Below are 20,843 nucleotides of genomic sequence, written 5' to 3'. Positions count from 1 at the left end.
CAACCCTGATATATTTCAGGAATGTGACTTTGCACCCTCACTTGTCACTGATAGAACTGCTCCAGCTGACAAGTTGGTCTTGCCAGCTGCCTCCCAGGTCACCTCTTCAGAGACCCCTCAGGCTACTGTGCCCACTGTACCCACAGCTATCCAAGCCACCTCTCCAGCTGCCTTCCCGGCCACCTCTCCAGTCAACTCACAGGACAACTCCCCGCATGTATCAGGCTGTGGCTGGGAAACACCTTGTTACCCTTCTAATATCAATCCAGTTGATGTACGCCCCTTCCCAAAAGCAGGGCCCCAGAAAATTACAACAAGGGGTAGGAAGAGGAGAAAAACTGATTTTGACAGATACACCCATCAAACAGGCACTGGTTAAAAAAGTCTCACAGACACACACCACAAACATTCAGGTGTAGGTGTTTAGTTTAGCCTAGTTGTTGTATGGTTGAGAAATACCATTTAGAGGGTAAAATAATACATTTGATTATTTAAGTGTATTATTATCTTTGCCATACAGAATGTTAAACATGGCAATGTTGCTCTCATGTTCTCAATAAAGGTGTTTAATTATTAGTCGCATGTCATGATTTATGCACTTTTCATTCTGTTACAATTCACCCCAAGCACTGTTACTAACCTAGACCATTGGGTAAATTGTAACACTTCACAATTTGTATTTAAGACAACACCGTGCATTTGCAATTTGATTGACATATGTAATAACCACACCAATTTGTAAAGGACAGCTGTAGGATGTTTGTGTCAAGTTTCAAATACACCCCCATAAACAATCTCTGAGAAACTGACGAAAAGGTGAAAAGTGTTACCACCATCCCGTGTCCTCTACTCTATACATCAAAAGCATGCAGCAAACAAAGGCATAATTGTCACAATAAAAGTTGAATGATGGGCGTTTATCAGGCAGAGTTTTAATGCAAGTTCATTCACCTGCGCACAGTTTCGGGGGCGTTTTGATTTTATAAAGGGAAAAATTAATATATATATGGTGTATATATTAATATTTTTTTTACATGCAGTCTTCAAAAATGGCGCATGCCATTCGAACAGTCATTCTACTCGGATTTCCAACTCGGGAATTCGGGCCTCTTTCTAGAGCTCCGACTTTCCGAATGGGAAAATCACTGACACCATGATTTGGTTTTTACCTCGGCATTAGTTATTCAACGTCGCCATGACATCGCCTACAAGTGTGATCGGAGAGAAAGCCGTCTTAGCCCATCTTGTTCATATTGTACTGTCTTTGATGGCAAAATTCCATATGACATCACATCCCGTTCATAGAACGTTTTTTTACACGACGTCCGGGAGTGGTCAAAATATCCGCATTTGCGGCTGGTAAGTGAAATTTGTCCTCTACTTCAGCGTTCCCATGGTGTATACCGGATAACAGCCAAGAAATACACCAAACGCATTACGAGGTGAAACGTTTGCTATCTCTATGCACTTTTGTAGAAGTATGTTCAAGTGGAAATCGATATCAGAAAGCGGGTTTTGATTTATATTTTTATCTTGGTCAAACATACCGAAGTTTGCGCTAACGTCTTTTGATTGACAGATTCTCATCCAATATTCGGTTGACCACAGCGTTCTAATTTGTATATATCCAATCGAGAGCTGCTTCTTGAGAGAAAGTGGCGGGTCTAGAAAAGTAGCAGGAAGAAAGTATCAGAAGTCTAAAATCCAATTTTGATTTTGGCAGGGGTGCAATTTTCACTGGGGAGAGGGGAGACATGACAGTTTTATCTTTGGAATGTGATACAAAACACGGCAACGGTATAATGTCCCCCCCCCCAAACATAAGTTGTGCCAAAGTTGGATTTTGGGGCAGTAGTTAGGGCACTTAAAAGGGGCATGCCTTTAGCTGTATTGTATTTAAAATAACTTTTGGCTATGGTGAAGGTCTTATAGTTCCCGAGAACAGTGTTTTATTATGCTTTTAGTTTCTGTTTTGGAACTGACAATAAGGCCTATTACATTGTGGGAACGTTTTCTCTGGTCTTGTAGCAATACATTGTTTTCTATATATTTTTTAATAATTCATATTTGGATCCTCATTCAATTTTGCAGCAGCTACACTAGACATGATGCCTTCATTCAGTTGATGACATGAGGTTGTCACACACTTTCTTCTTCTGCTTTCCACTCTTGTTGTATGCTTGATTTATACATCCATTTCATGATCTACTGATATCATTCCTTCAGATTATTGTAACTATGGTCCTTGCTATCTGGGGTCCTTGGGATGTCTCTACTCCATTAAAAATGTTAAATGTTGCTCCATAAAAATGTTAAATGTTGGGGGGGTGTTCAGCAAACAGAGGACAAACATACACTTTTTTTAACGTAGCGACTGCATAGCGAGTCGGAGGTTCATTTAAAAACTGCCGTCCCCACGCAACTCTGTGGAGGAGGTATTTGGCTAAGCACATGTTTGCTTCATTTCCCAACCTATTAGCTGTGAAGGTGTGTGCAGTAGGTTAGGCCTACATCATTTTCCCCTAGAAGGCTGCCACACCACTGCTGAACTCATTAATGAAATTATAGGGGTCAGCCTATGTTTCACTCAGCTGCCATTTTGAGATGGGCTGTTTTGTCAACCTTTTAGGTCCATGTGGATCTGTTTTGACATTAGATGTACATGCATATACAAAACACTGCCTTCTTTTTCTGGACACTTTTTTGCAACTTTTAAAAGATGTTTTATTGGCTAATTTACATGTTTGTGTCCAACTGTAGGAAGTTCTGGTGGAGGCGGTTTCCGTTAGTATAGTAGCTGCAGACAGTCCAAATCCAAAGATGTCTACCGGAAAGAGTAAGAACCAGAGCTCTCTGGTGCTGCACAAGGTGATCATGGTGGGAAGTGGCGGTGTCGGCAAGTCAGCCCTCACTCTGCAGTTCATGTATGATGAGGTAAGCGCGATAAGTCTGGTCCTTACCAGACTCTGTACATTGCTCCCTTTGTAGAATGTGGTCTGGACGCCCAGGCTAAAGAGAGACTTGGGCAAGCCACCACTCAAACCTCCAATACTGCTTTTCCATTGAAAAGAGTTTACGATTCTGTAAATAAAATAATTCCCTTACTCACTCCTTCCCTTCTCCTAGTTTGTGGAGGATTATGAGCCCACAAAGGCAGACAGCTACAGGAAGAAGGTGGTGCTGGATGGAGAGGAGGTCCAGATCGACATCCTGGACACAGCTGGACAGGAGGACTATGCTGCCATCAGAGACAACTACTTCCGGAGTGGAGAGGGCTTCCTGCTAGTCTTCTCCATCACCGAACATGAGTCGTTCACCGCCACCTCAGAGTTCCGGTACGTCCACTCTGATAGGCCGATTTTTAAATTTTTTTTTTTTATAGTACATCAAACACATGATCAACTGACAAATGACAGGCTATGCCTTACCCATGTACAATATAGGGCCAGGACCACATGACCTGACCAGGACACATTCTGGCTATATACTTGTATATAGTTAGAACATTTAGTGCTTTATATAAACTTTAAGCCATTCAGGAACATTCACTGTCTTGATAAGCAACTCCAGTGTAGATTTGGCCTTGTGTTTTAAGTTATTGTCCTGCTAAAAGGTGAATTCATCTCCCAGTGTTTGGTGGAAAGCAGACTGAACCAGGTTTTCCTCTAGGCTTTTGCCTGTGCTTAACTCCATTCCATGTATTTCTTTAATTCTGAACAACCCCTTTAATGTTACAAGCATACCCATTAAAATGATGCAGCCACCACTACTGCTTTAAAATGGTACTCTGTAATGTGTTGTATTGGATTTGCCCCAAATATGACACTTTTTTTTATTCAGGACCAAAAGTGAATTGCTTTGCCACATTCTTTGCAGTATTACTTTAGTGCCTTGTTGCAAACAGAATGCATGTTTTGGAATATTTGTATTTTGTACAGGCTTCCTTCTATTCACCCTGGCTGTTGGTTGATTCAGTGTTTGAAATTCACTGCTTGACTTAGTGATCTTACAGATAATTGTATGTGTGGGGTATAGAGATGAGGTAGTCATTCAGAAATCCCGTTAAACACTATTGCACTCAGTGAGTCCATGCAAATGATTTTGGGACTTGTTAAGCACATGTTTACTCCTGAACTTATTTAGACTTGCCATAACAAAGGGATTGAGTCAATAAGTATTCCACACTTTTCAGCTTTTCATTTGTAATTAATTTGTTAATTTCTAAAAACAATTCCACTTTGACATTTAGGGAGTATTGTGTGAAGGTCAGTGACATTAAATCTCAATTAAGTGGGGTGAATACCTTAAAGATGTGTTTTTGGTAATGTAATCACAAGGCAATAAATGTGTTAATATTAGTTGGCAGGCGTCTTTACGTCAACATTGTGTTTTGATGTATTTCTGATACTTTCCCCCATCTGTTTATCCAGAAATCAAAGCCTTTACTTATGCCATAAAATAAAAAAGTATACCCTAAGCTTTCATTTGACACCTCATTTGATATGCTCCTATGTACTTCATGTTGGTGCTCGTGGGTCTTTTTTAGATGTAAATGCCCAGAACTAAAAATGCAGCTCCACACTGCTAATTACACCCCAACAGTGTTTAGATCCAACTGGTTCTTCATCAGGACTAATGTATTGTACGGGTCTTCCTAGGGAGCAGATTATGCGGGTGAAAGCAGAGAACGATACCATCCCTCTGTTGGTGGTGGGGAACAAGTCTGATCTGGAGGACCGCAGGCAGGTGTCGTTGGACGAGGTCCGGGCCAAGGCTGAGGAGTGGGGGGTGCAGTACGTGGAGACCTCAGCCAAGACACGAGCCAACGTTGACAAGGTATGTAACCAAACTTTTAAACATATGGTGCACTTCGCTACAGTAGGACTAGAAACAATACACCATGTAATTTCTTACTTAGGATTTCTACATTTTTAGATGGGGGGATTAGGTTATAGAAATGTTTCAAGACATGGGATACCAGAAGCATGATTTAAAAACAACCTTTACAGTAAATCAACTTTCAATGTAACTATATGGCTGAAATAACTGTCCACTCTTTTCAGGTGTTCTTTGATCTTATGAGGGAGGTGCGAAAAAAGAAAATGTCAGAGAGTAAAGACAAGGGTGGAAAAGAAGGCAAGATCAAGAAGGCTTTCAAATGTTGTCTGCTTTGATCTAGACCAAACCTTTCAGTCAGACACACAGAACCAAACCAGACCAGAGCCTCCGCAGCACAGTGGCATTAGTCCGGGACATGTTCATTAGGACATACTGTAGCAAAATGTTTTGAAACCTTTTGCAATGGGGGGAAAAAAATTGTGTTTCTTATTGGACAATATTTTATGTCTCCCTTTGGAGCATTTTCTTCAGTTTCTTGCCTACTGAACACAACCCAGATCTACAGATCCTTCCCACTGAACTGAGCCTTTAACATACGCATATCAAATCCATGTACAATACCTCTCACATTGTGGCAGTCAGAGGGGTGGCCTTATCACTAACCTATGTTAGTTATGCAAACCATCATTTGTGCCACTGTTGGGGACGGGTCCAGAGGGGACTGTTTAGATGAAGTGCCTCAACATTGATTGTGAATATATAGGTTATGATCGCAGACAATCACTCACGTGCACACTACTTAAATATGTGTCTTGGTTTGATACTCACTTGTAGGAATAAGTAGCCTCATCACCCTCATCACCAAGAGAAATTGGCTGTGCTGTTTGATGTCTTACTGTTTGCATTGCAATCAATTTTATATTCCTACTTCCACTACTACACTATTTTTTTAATTTATGGTCCACTGCATGAAAATCAGTCAGATTATTAAGTCACTTTATTCATAATCCAACATATTATCCACATGTACAATCCAACATGTACTATATCCACATGATATATAGAACCAGTCAAAAGTTTGGACACACCTACTCATTGAAGGGTTTTTCTTTATTTTTAATATTTTCTACATTGTAGAATAATAGTGAAGACATCAACTATGAAATGACACATTCAATCAATCATGTAGTAACCCAAAAAGTGTTAAACAAATCCAAATATATTTTAGATTCTTCAAAGTAGCCACCCTTTGCCTTGATGACAGCTTTGCACACTCTTGGCATTCTCTCAACCATCTTCACCTGGAATGCTTTTCCAACAGTCTTGAAGGAGTTTCCACATGCTGAGCACTTGTTGGCTGCTTTTCCTTCACGTTGCGGTCCAACTTATCCCAAACCATCTCAATTGAGTTGAGGTTGGGGGATTATGGAGGTCTGGTTATCTGATGCAGCACTCATCACTCTCCTTCTTGGTGTAATAGTTCTTACACAGCCTGGAGGTGTGTTGGGTCATTGTCCTGTTGAAAAACAAATGATAGTCCCACTAAGCGCAAACCAGATGGGATGGTGTATTGCTGCAGAATGTTGTGGTAGCCATGCTGGTTAAGTGTGTCTTGAATTTTAAATAAATCAGACAGTGTCACATCACACCACCACCTCCATGCTTCACGGTGGGAACCACGTATGTGGAGATCATCCGTTCACCTACTCTGCGTCTCACAAAGACGCGGAGGTTGGAACCTAAAATCTCAAAGTTGGACTCATCAGACCAAAGGACAGATTTCCACCGGTCTAATGTCCGTTGCTCGTGTTTCTTAGCCCAAGCAAATCTCTTCTTCTTATTGGTGTCCTTTAGTAGTGGTTTCTTTGCAGCAATTTGACCATGAAGGCCTGATTCATGCAGTCTTCTCTGAACAGTTGATGTTGAGATGTCTGTTACTTGAACTCTGAGAGGGACGCATTAAGAAGGAAGGAAATTCCACAAATAAACTTTTAAACAAGGCACACCTGTTAATTGAAATGCATTCCAGGTGACTACCTCATGCAGCATTTTTTGGTTACTATTATTTCCTAGTTTTGATGTTTTCATTATTCTACAATGTAGTAAATAGTCAAAATAAAGAAATCCTGAAATGAGTAGGTGTCAACTTTTGACTGGTACTTTTTTTTTTTGTGAACACATTGACTGCACTTTTTCTCCACAAAAATGTCAACGTTTCAGTGTTGCCTTTCTAATTCTACACTTGAAACTGAAGCATTAAACTAAATTACTGTTTGTATGCACACTTATTATGGGTTATATTCAAACTGTCTTTGTGTTGCCAAATAAAGTTGTTCTCTTTTGTAATGAATTTGCAGTGGGCTCAGTGTTTTAAAGTAGCCCCTATACATCCTAAATGTAAATGGAATTGACCCCAACCCTGCTGTCCAACTTCTGGGTCTGTCATCTTCTGAGTGTGTCTTATCAGTTGCCAGTCATTCAAGGTCAAAGGTGCTGTTCAAAATGTGCTTGAAAAGAGTGCGGTAAGGAATTGTGGCCTTGTCAGATGTTGCTGGTGTGTTTTGATTAGTGCCTGTGTTTGAGGGCAGCAGAGCACCAAAAGGTTTTAGGTTTATGAGTGTCATAAAACACCATTCCAGTGCTGTTCAACTTGACTTTGAATGAATGGACGACAGAGGCCTTATGTGGCCTTCAGTCTGTTAACACTGTTGCAAAGCAGCAGGACAGGGTCATATCCATTAGTGCATATTGTAGCAAACTATTTTTGCTGCGTTAAACCAAACTAAAGCCTCTCTTATTGGACAAGTCCAGGTAGTTCCTACCTGTTTTCTTCCGTTTGGTGCTTAATGAATACGATCCAGGTCAGCCTTAGATCCAGTAGCACACGGATGGCATGTCCCATTGACGGCTGGCTAACCTCTTCCCACGCCCCAAGTACATCCTATCTCACTGATACGCTACAACACCTATGGCCTGAGAAACCTCAACTAGTTCTGAAGACCCTTCTAGCTTGGCAAGAGAGCCCTCTACTGACTCAAGTCACTCAACACAGAATAAGAGACAAGCCACATCTTCATCAGACCTATAGCCTCTGTAGATGTCAGTTTTTTCCCAATATAATGTCCTGCGGTCAGAAGGAATACAATACAACATCTTTGCTGTAGCCTAGTTGAGTTGGTTGCCTCAGGATCATCAGCCATAGCAGTCTGAAACTGAACACTAGGTGGAGGCAGAGACTTGATAGAAAGGCAAGAATAATTTTTGTTTCCTTCTGCTGAACATGGGCAACTAGGCCTGCCTCAACAGTAGAGAGGGGGGTGCTGAGCGTGTGACTGATACAGCCTGACTCCACTCCTTCCAGCTGACTGCCCTAATCTGACCTGGCTATTAGTGTTACTGTGTACATACTATTGTCACATAGAAAAGACTATACAGTAGAAATAGAATGGGCAGAATTCTGATTCAATGGTTGTTGATTCTATGGTGGATGTTGCTGCAGTGTTGAATCTAGAATGGTGAATGTGGAAAGGCAAACGAGGCAGTGTTGGTGCTGGGTACATATTCACAGTCAAGGCATAGAAAGAAAGGACCATGTCAACAAAAAAATACAGCAGAAATGAGACTTTACTTACAGTACATTGGCACTTCACTGACATGATATGGCTCCTATTTACAACAAAAACACTGTCGAAGACCAGGCAGAGCCCATTGAGACACAATTGAGAATATGATATTTACCTGCATTTACAAGCACAGTAGTATGAAAAATATTTCCCCTCAAAAGTCAAATTGTACATCCCTTACGTTTTCGAGCAACTAAAAGACTGAAATGGATACATTCAATTTCTGTACAGCTTCACCACAAACATTACATTTGTTCATCATCCTGATTGATCTTGAAATATATTTCACTAGTTCACAGATGAAGCTTATATTTACATCACAGTTGTGCAGAATGTTGTACTATTACTAAGTGATGATGACGATGATCAGGTAGAACAGCATTGCGCAATAAAAACCAAACATATGATCCAGGTTTCCCTTGAAAAAGAGGTGTTGGACCTTGAATGGGACGACCTGGTAAAATAAACATTCCAGTGCCTCAGTCTATTTCATGGTGAAGTGATAGACACGGTCTAGTCCCAAATGGCTCCCTATCTAGTGCACAACTTTGGGCCAGAGCCCAGTCAAAAGTAGTGCACTACATAGGGAATAGGGTGCCATTTGGGCCGCAGGGGTGAGCGATCTGATTGGGCCAAAGTTCCCCACCGCACAACAGCTTTTGTAAACACACAGACTTTCAGTAGATACACATCCTTTTTAAATCACAAAACTAACTCACAAACCATTGTAAACATTGTCAGCAAGGTACTGCGTAAACCCACTGCAGAAGTATCAGCGACATGTTTGACCAAGCCAACCAAGCCAGCTTTCTGATTTCAAAAGCACAATCACATTCATTCAATCAGAAATCATGGGAATAATATCACTATGTGGGTTTCAATTGTCAAAAAAATAACAGTATTAATGGTGATTAATGAATCTATTTGTCATTGTACAGAGCTTCATGTTGCCGTCCCAACTCTTTCCGCTCCCACTGGACTTAAGGAGAGGACTTTTACACAGCATACATCTATTGCAATGCTTTCCCATAACAATACTTTCTAAATCCAGAAGGACTTTACAGTGGAAAAGTTTTGAACTTTTCTGTTCTTATAAAAATAACTTTGTATCACATTATTTTAATTTCATTAAGCCTTCATTTATAACATAGTACATTTACACTAGTTACATTACACAAATCTAGATGACACCATATAGCTTACATGTCCTATAGTGGTGTCTATATCCAACAAAAGTTGATAAAATTATATACAATTCCAAAATAATTTTGGGGGGGTCTAATCATGCATAGCAGCAAATATGCTACACGTTCAGTTGAAAAGTGCTGTCCATTCCCAAGAAGCAAAAAGGGTCTCTTTGAAAAAATATCAGAAGCAAATCTATAGCTTGAGCCTTTTCAACACATGGTTAATTTGAAAACATTTCTTTTTACTCACAAGGCTAAAAACCTATTGGTCCTGAAAGCTCAGTCTTTTTATGTAATGTATGTATCGTCTGTATGTACTGTACACCAACAGCCTAAAATCCTGATGTACAGTACCATGGTACCAAATCCCACAATACTCTTATTCAGAGAGCTCTGAATACCTCATATTCAATTTCAAAATCTGATGCAATGACACTTGATAAACCATCTAGGTACTGTACCAACCCAATCCAGCATGTCAAGATCATTCTGTTACAAGCAATAACAAAACCAGCATAAAAATACTACCCAGATTTGGGCTAGTCGTATAGTATCTTGGAGAGACCGATGTAACATCACATGATGAGCCATCTTGAATCAAAGTTGAATAGCTGCCTCAAAAAAAACCCCCAGCAACAACACCACCACGTAGTGCCGAGCTCAATGCCAGGTAATCAGCTAATGAGATGGTAAAGGAGGCGGGATGCCTCTCCTAACCAGTGGAGGACGGCTCATAACAACGACTGGAATAGAGTCAACGGAATGGTATCAAACACGTGGTTTTCCATGTGGTGGATACCATGCCAGTGACTGCACTTCAGCCATTATTATGAGCTGTCCTCCCGTCAGCAGCATCCATTGCGCCTAACCTAACCTACCCTGCCTTTACCTTGGTTTGGAACACCTTCACAAAGGACTTGGAGCTGTAATAACTTGCACGGGAGATGATTCCAATCTGCAGACTAATAAATATAAAAGCTCAAAAAGGTACCCATCTGATCGAAACAATCAGACAACCTATAGCCTCAAATGAGGGGAATAACGAGATGATGAGTAGTACCATAGAGTAGAAGTCAGAGCGCTTTACCAGGACCTTACATAGAGGGTCAACCCACTTCTGAACAGATCTTCAGTTGACGACGAATAGTTTTTGACTTAAAAAAGAAAATTGACTCTTAAGTCTATGGAGTAATCAAAGACAGAAAGACTAGTCTGTGAAGAAACCACTGATATGACACTTGGTGATGGCACACTGACGGGCTGAAAACAAATGTCAGTCCACTTTCCATTGAGTTGTCCTGTTCATTATGAACGTTTGTCTGAAAGTAATGACACTACAGCAATATAATCCAACTCAGCTACTGTTCTGTTTCTCACTTCTCTCTTGATCCGGCACACTTGCTTACATCCCAAATTCCAGTTGATCATCGTAACTTCTGCTCTTTTTTTTTCTTCTTTCGTTAATTCTCCAAATTATCACGTTTTGTCGTCATAAAGTGCAACAGTGCAACAGTGCTTTGTTTCCCCTCCCAGGCCAGTTTGAGTGGTTGTCGGTAGTTGTCTCCATGGATGTGACTACTTTCTCTTGCCAGACTCAAGATGTGGGAAGAAACTATTGTGACTGAGACAATGGGAGACAGACAGACAGGCTGTGGAAGAAGAGGGTGGTGCTTAGGCCCATGCAGCCGTATGTCAGTCAATCAGTCAGTCAGTCAGTCAGTCAGTCAGTCAGTCAGTCAGTCAGTCAGTCCCAGGAGGTCTAAAGCCGACTCTGTCTCTGTCTCTACCTCTGGCTTTGTGTTTGTGTCAGGGGCTTTGTGGGTGTCAAGGGCTCGACGGGTGTCAGGGGCTTTGTGGGTGTCAGGGGCTCTAAGGTCGTCAAGGGCTTTGTGGGTGTCAGGGGCTCTACGGGTGTCAGGGGCTCTACGGGTGTCAGGGGCTCTAAGGTTGTCAAGGGCTTTGTAGGCGTCAGAGACTCTATGGGTGTCAGGGGCTTTGTGGGTGTCAGGGGCTCTAAGGTCGTCAAGGGCTTTGTGGGTGTCAGGGGCTCTACGGGTGTCAGGGGCTTTGTGGGTGTCAGGGGCTCTAAGGTCGTCAAGGGCTTTGTAGGCGTCAGAGACTCTACGGGTGTTAGGAGCTTTGTGGGCGTCAGGGGTTTGACCAGCTCCTCCTCGTACACCTTGAGGATCGCCTCACAGACAAACCTGTACTGGCTCTGGAAGCAAACAGAGCAAAGAGACAGAGGTTAAATAAGAGTGAACAGCACTGATGACACCAACGACATAGAGTAACTAGATTCAGCCTAAACAGCAGAAACATAGCTTAGGCCAACACATTCCTCTCTTGATAGATGTGCTAGAATTATACACAAAAATCTAAATTTGTTAGTATTTTTTTCCAGACCTCAAATTGTCTTTGGATGTGATTTAGGCATTGACATGAATTTCTGTTGTTTGTCTATGAATAATTGTAATATTGACAGTTAAAAACTGAAGAAAAAAATTCACAGAGAAAACTAAATTCAGACCCCGTAGAATTTTTAATGTACCAGTATATTACCAGGTATATTGACAGATAATCCATAAACTCAGCAAAAAAAAACAACTGAGACATAAACTGAACAAGTTCCACAGACATGTGACTAACAGAAATGTAATAATTTGTCCCTGAACAAAGGGGGGTGGTCAAAATCAAAAGTAACAGTCAGTATCTGGTGTGGCCACCAGCTGCATTAAGTACTGCAGTGCATCTCCTCCTCATGGACTGCACTAGATTTGCCAGTTCTTGCTGTGAGATGTTACCCCACTCTTCCACCAAGGCACCTGCAAGCTCCCGGACATTTCTGGGGGGAATGGCCCTAGCCCTCACCCTCCGATCCAACAGGTCCCAGACATGCTCAATGGGCTCTTCGCTGGCCATGGCAGAACATTGACCTTCCTGTCCTGCAGGAAATCACGTACAGAACGAGCAGTATGGCTGGTGGCATTGTCATGCTGGATGGTCATGTCAGGATGAGCCTGCAGGAAGGGTACCACATGAGGGAGGAGGATGTCTTCCCTGTAACGCACAGCGTGGAGATTGCTTGCAATGGCAACAAGCTCAGTCCGATGATGCTGTGACACACCGCACCAGACCATGACGGACCCTCCACCAAATCGATCCCACTCCAGAGTACAGGCTTTGGTGTAACGCTCATTCCTTCGACGATAAACGCGAATCCGACCATCACCTCTGGTGAGACAAAACCGCAACTTGTCAGTGAAGAGCAGTTTTTGCCAGTCCTGTCTGGTCCAGCGATGGGTTTGTGCCCATAGGCGACATTGTTGCCAGTGATGTCTGGTGAGAACCTGCCTTACAACAGGCCTACAAGCCCTCAGTCCAGCCTCTCTCAGCCTATTGCGGACAGTCTGAGCACTGATGGAGGGATTGTGCGTTCCTGGCGTCACTCAGGCAGTTGTTGTTGCCATCCTGTACCTGTCCCGCAGGTGTGATGTTTGGATGTATCAATCCTGTGCAGGTGTTGTTACACGTGGTCTGCCACTGCGAGGACGATCAGCTGTCCGCCTTATCTCCCTGTAGCGCTGTCTTAGGCGTCTCACAGTACGGGCATTGCAATTTATTGCCCTGGCCACATCTGCAGTCCTCATGCCTCCTTGCAGCTTGCCTAAGGTACGTTCACGCAGATGAGCAGGGACCCTGGGCATCTTTCTTTTGGTGTTTTTCAGAGTCAGTAAAAAGGCCTCTTTAGTGTCCTAAGTTTTCATAACTGTGACCCACAGGTGCATGTTCATTAATTGTTTATGGTTCATTGAACAAACATGGTAAACAGTGTTAAAACCCTTTACAATGAGATCTGTGAAGTTATTTGGATTTTTACGAATTATCTTTGAAAGACAGGGTCCTGAAAAGGGGACGTTTCTTTTTTTGCTGAGTTTATCTTGTACACCAAGGACCCGGGGAATAGTTGCATGGAAGAGAAGAATGTGCCTATTTGAAAGCTATAAAATAAAAAATGTGTAGCTCGCGACATGTCAATTCTTTTAAAAGTAGATCTCATGCTAGAAAAGTTTGGAGACCCCTGGTCTAAGCCAACCCCGTCTGTTTTGCCCCATAGTTGCGCATGTGTCGGCTTTGTTGCTAAACAACCATCCCATCTATTGCGGTAAGAGCTTCTGCTGTTCTCTTAGTCTCATTTCTATGCATCACAGATCAGATTACCGGGGTCTGGATCATCATGGCCCTTTGGTCTCTCATTGTCCTCACGATATCCAACGGATACACGGGCTGATTGCACTCAATCAAACACATGGCTGTTTCCATGGTGATGAGCACCCCAGTCCGACCAATCCCAGCGCTGCACAGAGACACAGAGGACGAGGTGAGTGAGATGAGGCTGAAGATGGCAGCAATGACAGAAGAGGATTCAAATCCTCATTCCCTCGACTTACACCGTCATCAATCACTGTTGCTACAACAACATGCAAAGGGTCTTAACGTCTGATTCGAAGAAAAAGCAAACCTGTTTTTCTTTAAGTCGGGTTATGAGGCAGATGTACAAAGGCTTATATTCTTCAAAGATGTTGCGTAAAATGCCTTAGACCTACTTCAAAGCTGTTTCAACAGCGATATGGCTTACAGATGTTAGTTGAGGGGATACTTGTTAGTGTATGCAGTGTTTTGCGTAAGAACTAGACCTTACCTGCAGTGTACTATCACCGGCTCCTCCTTGCCCTCCCTCTTTGTGCGGACGAGACTGACAAAGTCCAGGAAGTCAGTGTAGTCGTCTGGAACACCGTGGTCAGGCCAGGCCATGTACTGGATCTGAGTCAGCGGCCTGCTCTCTTCACTCTGAATATAATCAATCAATCAAATGTAAGATTATGTTTTTATACTTTTTCATACAGTTTTCACCAAGTGCAAGAAGTAATCTCGGTTAACCCAGAAATAAAATCTCAAGTCATTTTGGTCAGATGCTCGATGTTTACGTAGTCTGTCCACGAGAGACGATACAAGAAATGGTCCTTGCCTCCAGGTGTGTGAGAGTTATCTCTCTGACAAGAAATGCTGATTTCCCTTCTTCTGTCACACAGGAGACCTGGAAGTCCCCATGGGTAGCGATGGCACCAGAGTTGGGCCAATACTGATGACACTTCACCTGGGAATGAAACAAAAAGATCATTGGAGATAAGAGGAAGAATAGTTTGTCTATTGTCTTTGTGGGGATTGGAAACGTCTTTCATTTTCACCTCAAACGTTATCACAAGAAATTCCAAAACGAGACCACAAGCATTGGGAAGGGGATAAAATGGAGAGAGCGAGCCCTTTTTGGGGATGCTACGTACCCGTCCTCTCTCCACCTGCGTGGTGAGCATGACCACCATGTTGGAGCCCTGTTCCCAAGTCATCCTCCAGAAGTCAGAGCAGGTGGCGGGCAGCGGGCCCTGGCACGCGATGTAGCGGTTAACAGCACTGGACGCTGGGATCACCATCTATGGGTCAGGAGAATGGCATGGGTTGGCAAATATACACATGCGTACAGCTGCATATTGGCAAATTCATATATATAAGCATAATCCATGTTTCAGTCTATGTACACACACTTTAAGAAGTGAGTATCTATCAAGCAAAGTCAGTCTGTCTCTTTCCGGGTGGTGTTTTTGTCTGTGTGAGATATTCATTTACCTAGGTCGAAGGAAGGCGTCCGGTCTTGGTAATAAAATCTAAGATTGTGGCGTATATATCAAAGAGTGTTGAGTATCAAGAAAAGAAGAAGGGAGAAGGCCCTCACATTGATGTAATTTGCGTTAATATAGTCCCCATCCTCGCCCTTCAGAATAACCCTGGTTGCATCATCTGAGACAGCAGATACAGGAAGAGAGAGAAAAGGGTGGCAGGTGAGACAGAAGGCATTTGCTTACATCTTTGTATGAGGAAGTACAGCATATGCGACAGAAGAGGTCAGTTCTGATGGTTCAGTATACTCACATGGTGAAATGTCTCGATATCGATTTTTGGAAATGTTCTGAGGTAATTTGGCACATGACATTGTCAATCCAGGCCTTTTCCGGTAGAGTTGCTGAGAAACATCGCAACAAAAAACAATGGTTAACATTTGTCCCAAGTTAACTGAAGTTCAGACCGGGCCTTGATATGAGCTTGGTTTCTACGTTACACTAAACCACATTCTCACTGATAACCCATCAGTGGAACACAAACAGGAAATGTTTAAGACAGTGTGGAACAATAACAGGAAGCAATAGACTTTCAATATTTCCTTTCATCTCTCTATTTTACTCTCTTCCATCGCTCTCTTTCTGGTAAATGACTTAGATGCTATCTGATCAGTCTTAGCCATGTGCAATGTGAAATACTTTCTGGAACCAGTGGAAACTTTGAATAACCAACTGTATTTAATAATATCAAAGTGGACTTGGAGCAGTTTAGAGTCACAGGGGCCATGGGGCCACAGAGGTAATGCTAGTTATTTGGCCCATGTGAACAACAAGCATATTACTATAGTTATGATGAGTGGACAAACATCACACCACAGATAGAGCAAGGAACCAGATGTTACACTGGATGTATAAATCTGAAGCATCCAGTTGAAATTTCCACTCCCTACCAAATATGGTGAGGAGAGGAAGCCTGGTGGCCAGCAGTGGGAGAATATGGAGTGAGATTCTGTAGATTTTCTCATCGAAGAAGAATTTGATCTCCATACAGTTTTCTGTTCCCAAAACAAGAATCTGTTTACGGAAGGGCTAAGTTTGTGAACTTTACCCTTTTGCCAACGTTTCCATAGATTGCATTGTTTAGAAGTGCAAAGGCAAATTTAGTTATTACACATGAGCACTTCACAGAGTAGGCGTTCCCCAGTGGACTTATGCAAATACATGCTAAAATGCACCAATAGGATCTCACTAGCTCGTGCTTGTCTTTGCCCACCTCCTTGTTTGTTCTACCCACTATGCTTAATTTGCTCCCAATGGAGCAGTCTTGGGTTAGTTATAAAAATCTTTGATCAAAATGTGCCTGTATGGACCCAGTACTCGCAGGTTGGCATTTAATTATAATATAATTTGGTGGGTGCTTATATTTGTCCTATTTGATGTGTTTTCTTGCATATCCCAACTCTCTTTGAGGCACCCCTCGGAGAGTGAGGTCACGACCAGGGTCTGCCATTGTCAACGGCGACCCCAGAGCAATTAGGGTTAAGTGCCTTGCTCATTGGCACATCAACAGATTTTTCACTTTGTCGCTCTAACCACTAGGCTACCTGCAACCCTCATTAATTAAATCTCTTATTGGGATGACTCATGTATTGGAGGCAGGTCTGTGGGGAAGTCACCGACAAAGTCATAAAACCTGATTTTAAACCTAACGTTACCTACAAAAAAATATATACAATAATGCCACACTACTAACCTTATGCCTAACCTTTTTTTAACTTTTTTAAACTTTTTTTTTTTACAATATAGCCAATTCTGACTGCAACTGGCCCATCTGGCCAATCGCTCAGCTCTGCCTCCAGGACAAGATTCATTCCAATAAACACCAACCATCCAGGTACTCAAGCCCTCCTTAAGCTAAACATAAACTATATTTTCTAGCATATGTGGACTAACATCAAACTGTTGCTGTACGGCCCCAGTGCTCAAGCCTTCTTTCAGCTGTAGTATGGAGTCTCTCCAGCAGGACGGGTGGTGGTCTGGCTGGGGCTGGTCCTGAGGCTGGTCCTGGGGAGCCCTCTCTGGGGAGTACTGGTAGTTAGACTCCGTATCTCCATCCTCCAGCTTCTCCTCCTCCACCAGGTCATACATGGCTGGAGGAACGACAGGAAGGATGACAGCGTGATTGAACATTGCACATCCATTGCAGGTGACAGGCGCTCAGACAAACTAAGCAACGACGACAGTAGAACACAGAAAAGGGAACGGCGAAAAGGCATCAGCCAAATGAAAAACGTCCCTCCTAAGTCATTACACTGTCCGACTGATGCTCTGCCTTAAAGCTGAGATTAGGCGAGACAGCGCCACTGGCTGCCCCCAGGCGCATTTGTTGTCGTTTCGGTTTTGAAAAGGAGATGAGCGTCCAGAAACGTAATAAAAATACATCGTAGAACACACTGCTGCTCTATCACGCGTGTCTGAGGGAATGAAACAGTGCTTGTTGTTTCAAGTAATGTCTTTTATCCAAAGTGACTTACAGTCATGCGTGCATCATTAATTTTTTTAATGTATGGGTGGTCCTGGGAATTAAACCCACTATCCTGGCGTTGCCATGCTCTACCAACTGAGCTACTGAGGACCGCAAAGGATCATAAATGACCGTAAAGGACCACAAGGCCTGTTATAGGGCTGTTCTGTTCTCTCCTCACCGTTGGGTCTCACCAGCAGGTTCAGCTCTCCTGAGTCGCTCTCCTCACAGCTGGCCTTGATGAACATGACCACCTGGTCGTGGGTGTGCTCTGAGATGTCCTGACCGTTGATCAGGACAACCTGGTCCCCCTCGTTCAGCCGGGGAACACACAGGTCAGCCTGGGGAGGGCATTAAAACAGAATAGAACAGTGTGTTTTTCATTATTCATTACCTGTGAAGGTCATTTGAGAAGTTCAGGGGTTTGGCAGTGACGGTGGCCCAGGTAGTAGGACACGTACCGCTGTTCCCGGGGCCACTCGGGACACGATCACAGGCATCTTCTGGTCCAGCCCACCCTTCACATTGAATCCAAATCGTCCTTGTTCATCGGGGCACATTTTAATGAACACCAGATTGTCATGAGGAAGCACTCCATTGGGCTGTGAGAGTGAGAAGAAACACAGAGCACAAAACCCATTCTTAGTCAAACGGAATGACAACGTGCACTCGCGCGCGTCTGTGCGCGCATAGGTCTCTCTCCTACCATAGTCTTGTCTTCTGACAGAGGCGTGTCGTACAGCTCATTGATGTGGTTGTCCAACTCCTGCTGAGAGTGGGACTGGGACTGGCTGGACAGAGGCCTCCTGGTCTGCTTAGGGGGAAGAGCGGGCGGCTGGCCGTCGACGGCCGAGTCTGGTGACCTGGACACAGACAAATCCAAATGAGTCCTTGCGGCAAAATTTGAATACAGAATATATATTCAAACCTCAACCCAGTGCTGGCGTGTTATCGCGTGTGCTTTCCCCCCCTTTTGAGGGTTATATATGAACCTGGAAACACACACGCTTAGTCGAGAGCTCTCTGACTCAACATTAACTACACAGTGGAAACTGCAACGTTCCAGAGCTTAACCTCTCAATGGAATATGGTCCTTTCACCTGACCCCATTTCTCAGAAGGCAATGATCATCTTCTGTGTCCACTGAATCATTACAGGGCTCAGTCAGAGCAGAGAGCTTTCTCAGTTCATAGGAACTCTTCCCCCTATTTCCTAACATTGCTCAGTGCTATAGCCTCAACCTGTGGACGAGAACAGCTTACTATCCCCTTGGAGAGGCGCTGTGTGTCCTACCAGGATATTACCCTCAGCTTGAGAGCATCCATGTTGTCTAGCCTGCTGTCTGCCTCGGAGCAGCCCTGAGCTGACCCTGGTGGAGGTTAACTGGTTGGGACAGCACTCACCAAAACAAACAGCGTCTAGCGCTATGGACTCCTCAAAGGGAGTCTACACAGAGATACACAGAGGGACCACAGAGAGCGATAAGTTATTACAGCTATAATACAGCTATTGTCGTTCTTTTAACGCAACGTAACGTAATCAACACTGCTAGCTAGCCAGCTAGCCCCCGAATAGCAGCACTGTAGAAACTATTACACTCAACGGAACGACTTGATTAGTGTAGTGTCAACAACGCAGCCACTGCCAGCTAGCCTACAAAGTCAACAACGCAGCCACTGCCAGCTAGCCTACTTCAGCAGTACTGTATCATTTTAATCATTTTAGTCAATAAGATTCTTGCTACGTAAGCTTAACTTTCTGAACATTCGAGACGTGTAGTCCACTTGTCATTCCAATCTCCTTGCATTAGCGTAGCCTCTTCTGTAGCCTGTCAACTATGTGTCTGTCCATCCCTGTTCTCTCCTCTCTGCACAGACCATACAAACGCTCCACACCGCGTGGCCGCGGCCACCCTAATCTGGTGGTCCCAGCGCGCACGACCCACGTGGAGTTCCAGGTCTCCGGTAGCCTCTGGAACTGCCGATCTGCGGCCAACAAGGCAGAGTTCATCTCAGCCTATGCCTACCTCCAGTCCCTCGACTTCTTGGCACTGACGGAAACATGGATCACCACAGATAACACTGCTACTCCTACTGCTCTCTCTTCGTCCGCCCACGTGTTCTCGCACACCCGAGAGCTTCTGGTCAGCGGGGTGGTGGCACCGGGATCCTCATTTCTCCCAAGTGGTCATTCTCTCTTTCTCCCTTACCCATCTGTCTATCGCCTCCTTTGAATTTCATGCTGTCACAGTTACCAGCCCTTTCAAGCTTAACATCCTTATCATTTATCGCCCTCCAGGTCCCCTCGGAGAGTTCATCAATGAGCTTGATGCCTTGATAAGCTCCTTTCCTGAGGACGGCTCACCTCTCACAGTTCTGGGCGACTTTAACCTCCCCACGTCTACCTTTGACTCATTCCTCTCTGCCTCCTTCTTTCCACTCCTCTCCTCTTTTGACCTCACCCTCTCACCTTCCCCCTACTCACAAGGCAGGCAATACGCTCGACCTCATCTTTACTAGATGCTGTTCTTCCACTAACCTCATTGCAACTCCCCTCCAAGTCTCCGACCACTACCTTGTATCCTTTTCCTCTCGCTCTCATCCAACACTTCCCACACTGCCCCTACTCGGATGGTATCGCGCCGTCCCAACCTTCGCTCTCTCTCCCCGCTACTCTCTCCTCTTCCATCCTATCATCTCTTCCCTCTGCTCAAACCTTCTCCAACCTATCTCCTGATTCTGCCTCCTCAACCCTCCTCTCCTCCCTTTCTGCATCCTTTGACTCTCTATGTCCCCTATCCTCCAGGCCGGCTCGGTCCTCCCCTCCCGCTCCGTGGCTCGACGACTCATTGCGAGCTCACAGAACAGGGCTCCGGGCAGCCGAGCGGAAATGGAGGAAAACTCGCCTCCCTGCGGACCTGGCATCCTTTCACTCCCTCCTCTCTACATTTTCCTCCTCTGTCTCTGCTGCTAAAGCCACTTTCTACCACTCTAAATTC

General features: G+C 43.9%; 2 protein-coding genes across 7 annotated transcripts in view; one reads left to right on the top strand and one right to left on the bottom strand.

Annotated features, from left to right (window-relative positions):
* The first annotated feature begins 1,208 nt into the window (after window positions 1-1,208).
* On the top strand, window positions 1,209-7,189 carry LOC118363741 (ras-related protein ralB-B-like). Of its 2 annotated transcripts, none has more exons than XM_052488545.1 (5): window positions 1,209-1,359; window positions 2,761-2,934; window positions 3,127-3,335; window positions 4,659-4,836; window positions 5,064-7,189. In XM_052488545.1, the coding sequence occupies exons 2-5, from the start codon at window positions 2,821-2,823 to the stop codon at window positions 5,172-5,174; spliced, it is 612 nt and encodes a 203-aa protein (XP_052344505.1). In that variant the 5' UTR covers window positions 1,209-1,359; window positions 2,761-2,820; the 3' UTR covers window positions 5,175-7,189. The 2 variants fall into 2 exon arrangements, with proteins under 2 accessions (XP_052344505.1, XP_052344506.1); XM_052488546.1 differs by having other exon boundaries at window positions 1,307-1,442.
* A 1,256-nt stretch (window positions 7,190-8,445) lies between these two features.
* Window positions 8,446-20,843, bottom strand: part of LOC118363738 (tyrosine-protein phosphatase non-receptor type 4-like) — a 47,555-nt gene continuing 35,157 nt past the window's right edge. For all 5 annotated transcript variants that reach the window (XM_052488542.1, XM_052488543.1, XM_035744896.2 and 2 more), the window contains 11 exons: window positions 18,552-18,708; window positions 18,307-18,447; window positions 18,027-18,186; window positions 17,275-17,471; window positions 15,635-15,725; window positions 15,438-15,502; window positions 14,992-15,138; window positions 14,676-14,804; window positions 14,349-14,497; window positions 13,868-14,003; window positions 8,446-11,864 (listed from right to left, as the gene is read on the bottom strand). In XM_052488542.1, coding sequence (XP_052344502.1) covers window positions 11,433-11,864; window positions 13,868-14,003; window positions 14,349-14,497; window positions 14,676-14,804; window positions 14,992-15,138; window positions 15,438-15,502; window positions 15,635-15,725; window positions 17,275-17,471; window positions 18,027-18,186; window positions 18,307-18,447; window positions 18,552-18,708 — 1,804 coding nt within the window. In that variant the 3' untranslated portion in view covers window positions 8,446-11,432. The remainder of the gene's footprint in view (window positions 11,865-13,867; window positions 14,004-14,348; window positions 14,498-14,675; window positions 14,805-14,991; window positions 15,139-15,437; window positions 15,503-15,634; window positions 15,726-17,274; window positions 17,472-18,026; window positions 18,187-18,306; window positions 18,448-18,551; window positions 18,709-20,843) is intronic.

The sequence above is a fragment of the Oncorhynchus keta genome, chromosome 30 (assembly GCF_023373465.1).
Source record: "Oncorhynchus keta strain PuntledgeMale-10-30-2019 chromosome 30, Oket_V2, whole genome shotgun sequence".
In the NCBI taxonomy this organism is placed as follows: domain Eukaryota; kingdom Metazoa; phylum Chordata; class Actinopteri; order Salmoniformes; family Salmonidae; genus Oncorhynchus; species Oncorhynchus keta.
This window is presented reverse-complemented; position numbering and strand designations above follow the sequence as displayed.

Excerpts from the sequence above, each read along its gene's own strand:
- LOC118363741 (XM_052488545.1), top strand. The coding sequence starts at position 2,821 with ATGTCTACCGGAAAGAGTAAGAACCAGAGCTCTCTGGTGCTGCACAAG. Across the intron at positions 3,336-4,658 it reads ACCGCCACCTCAGAGTTCCG|GGAGCAGATTATGCGGGTGA; the intron begins GTACGTCCACTC and ends GGGTCTTCCTAG. Across the intron at positions 4,837-5,063 it reads CACGAGCCAACGTTGACAAG|GTGTTCTTTGATCTTATGAG; the intron begins GTATGTAACCAA and ends CACTCTTTTCAG.